Source organism: Penaeus monodon, chromosome 15 (genome assembly GCF_015228065.2).
Source record: "Penaeus monodon isolate SGIC_2016 chromosome 15, NSTDA_Pmon_1, whole genome shotgun sequence".
Lineage (NCBI taxonomy): Eukaryota > Metazoa > Arthropoda > Malacostraca > Decapoda > Penaeidae > Penaeus > Penaeus monodon.
Window position 1 is genome coordinate 15090421 of NC_051400.1, and position 664 is coordinate 15091084.

Sequence of the window (664 nt, forward strand, 5' to 3'; positions counted from 1 at the left end):
CCCGCATGAACAGACGCCCAGATAAACAACATATATAGATGCATAAACCTCCCTACAAAGCACACGGAGTACAATAAAAATGTACTTACCGACAGGCGTCGCCTCTCCCTCCGTCAGCCTCACGACGATCTCGCTCTGGCCATCCAGCACGAACCTGGGGGGCGTGTTGGCCGCTGCCAGGGGCGCCGTCGCTCCCAGCAGAGCCAGCAGTAGCATTGCGGCAGTCCACCACCACCCTCGCCACGCCCTTTGGCACACCCATGAGGTAGTCCGACGGCAGTTCCAGCGCGCGGACGCAGAGAGGGGGAAGCGGTGGGCGCCGCCCTTCGCACTTCCTCTTTGAGGGGGGTCGAGTATCACGGCTTGAGTGTGAGCATCCGCACTGTGTCCTCCTTGAGCGCGGTGAGTGAGTGAGCTTTTGATTAACGGCCCTCCAGGTTGACACTTTCCTGCACTACACAATAACTGCGCGCGCTCGCCACGGGGCCCTCCTGTCCTCTGTCTGGCGCGCCTCACGCCCACGTCCACTCGGCACTGCCCGTGTTCCGTCATGACAGTGCCACACCGCCGATCGCGCGCCCGGCACTCGTCTACACTGGTACCCTGTGGCACCTCGCGCCCCAGCGACCCTGAGGGGCGCTCGCACCTCGCCGCCGCGCGCATC

The 664-nt window shown here is 63.6% G+C and overlaps 1 protein-coding gene across 1 annotated transcript in view; it reads right to left on the bottom strand.

Moving 5' to 3' along the window:
- Window positions 1-663, bottom strand: part of LOC119581772 (cadherin-23-like) — a gene marked incomplete in the record, with an annotated part of 64191 nt that extends 63528 nt beyond the window's left edge. Inside the window, 1 exon segment of the mRNA XM_037929905.1 lies at window positions 90-663. Coding sequence (XP_037785833.1) covers window positions 90-663 — 574 coding nt within the window.
- Window position 664: the final 1 nt, after the last annotated feature.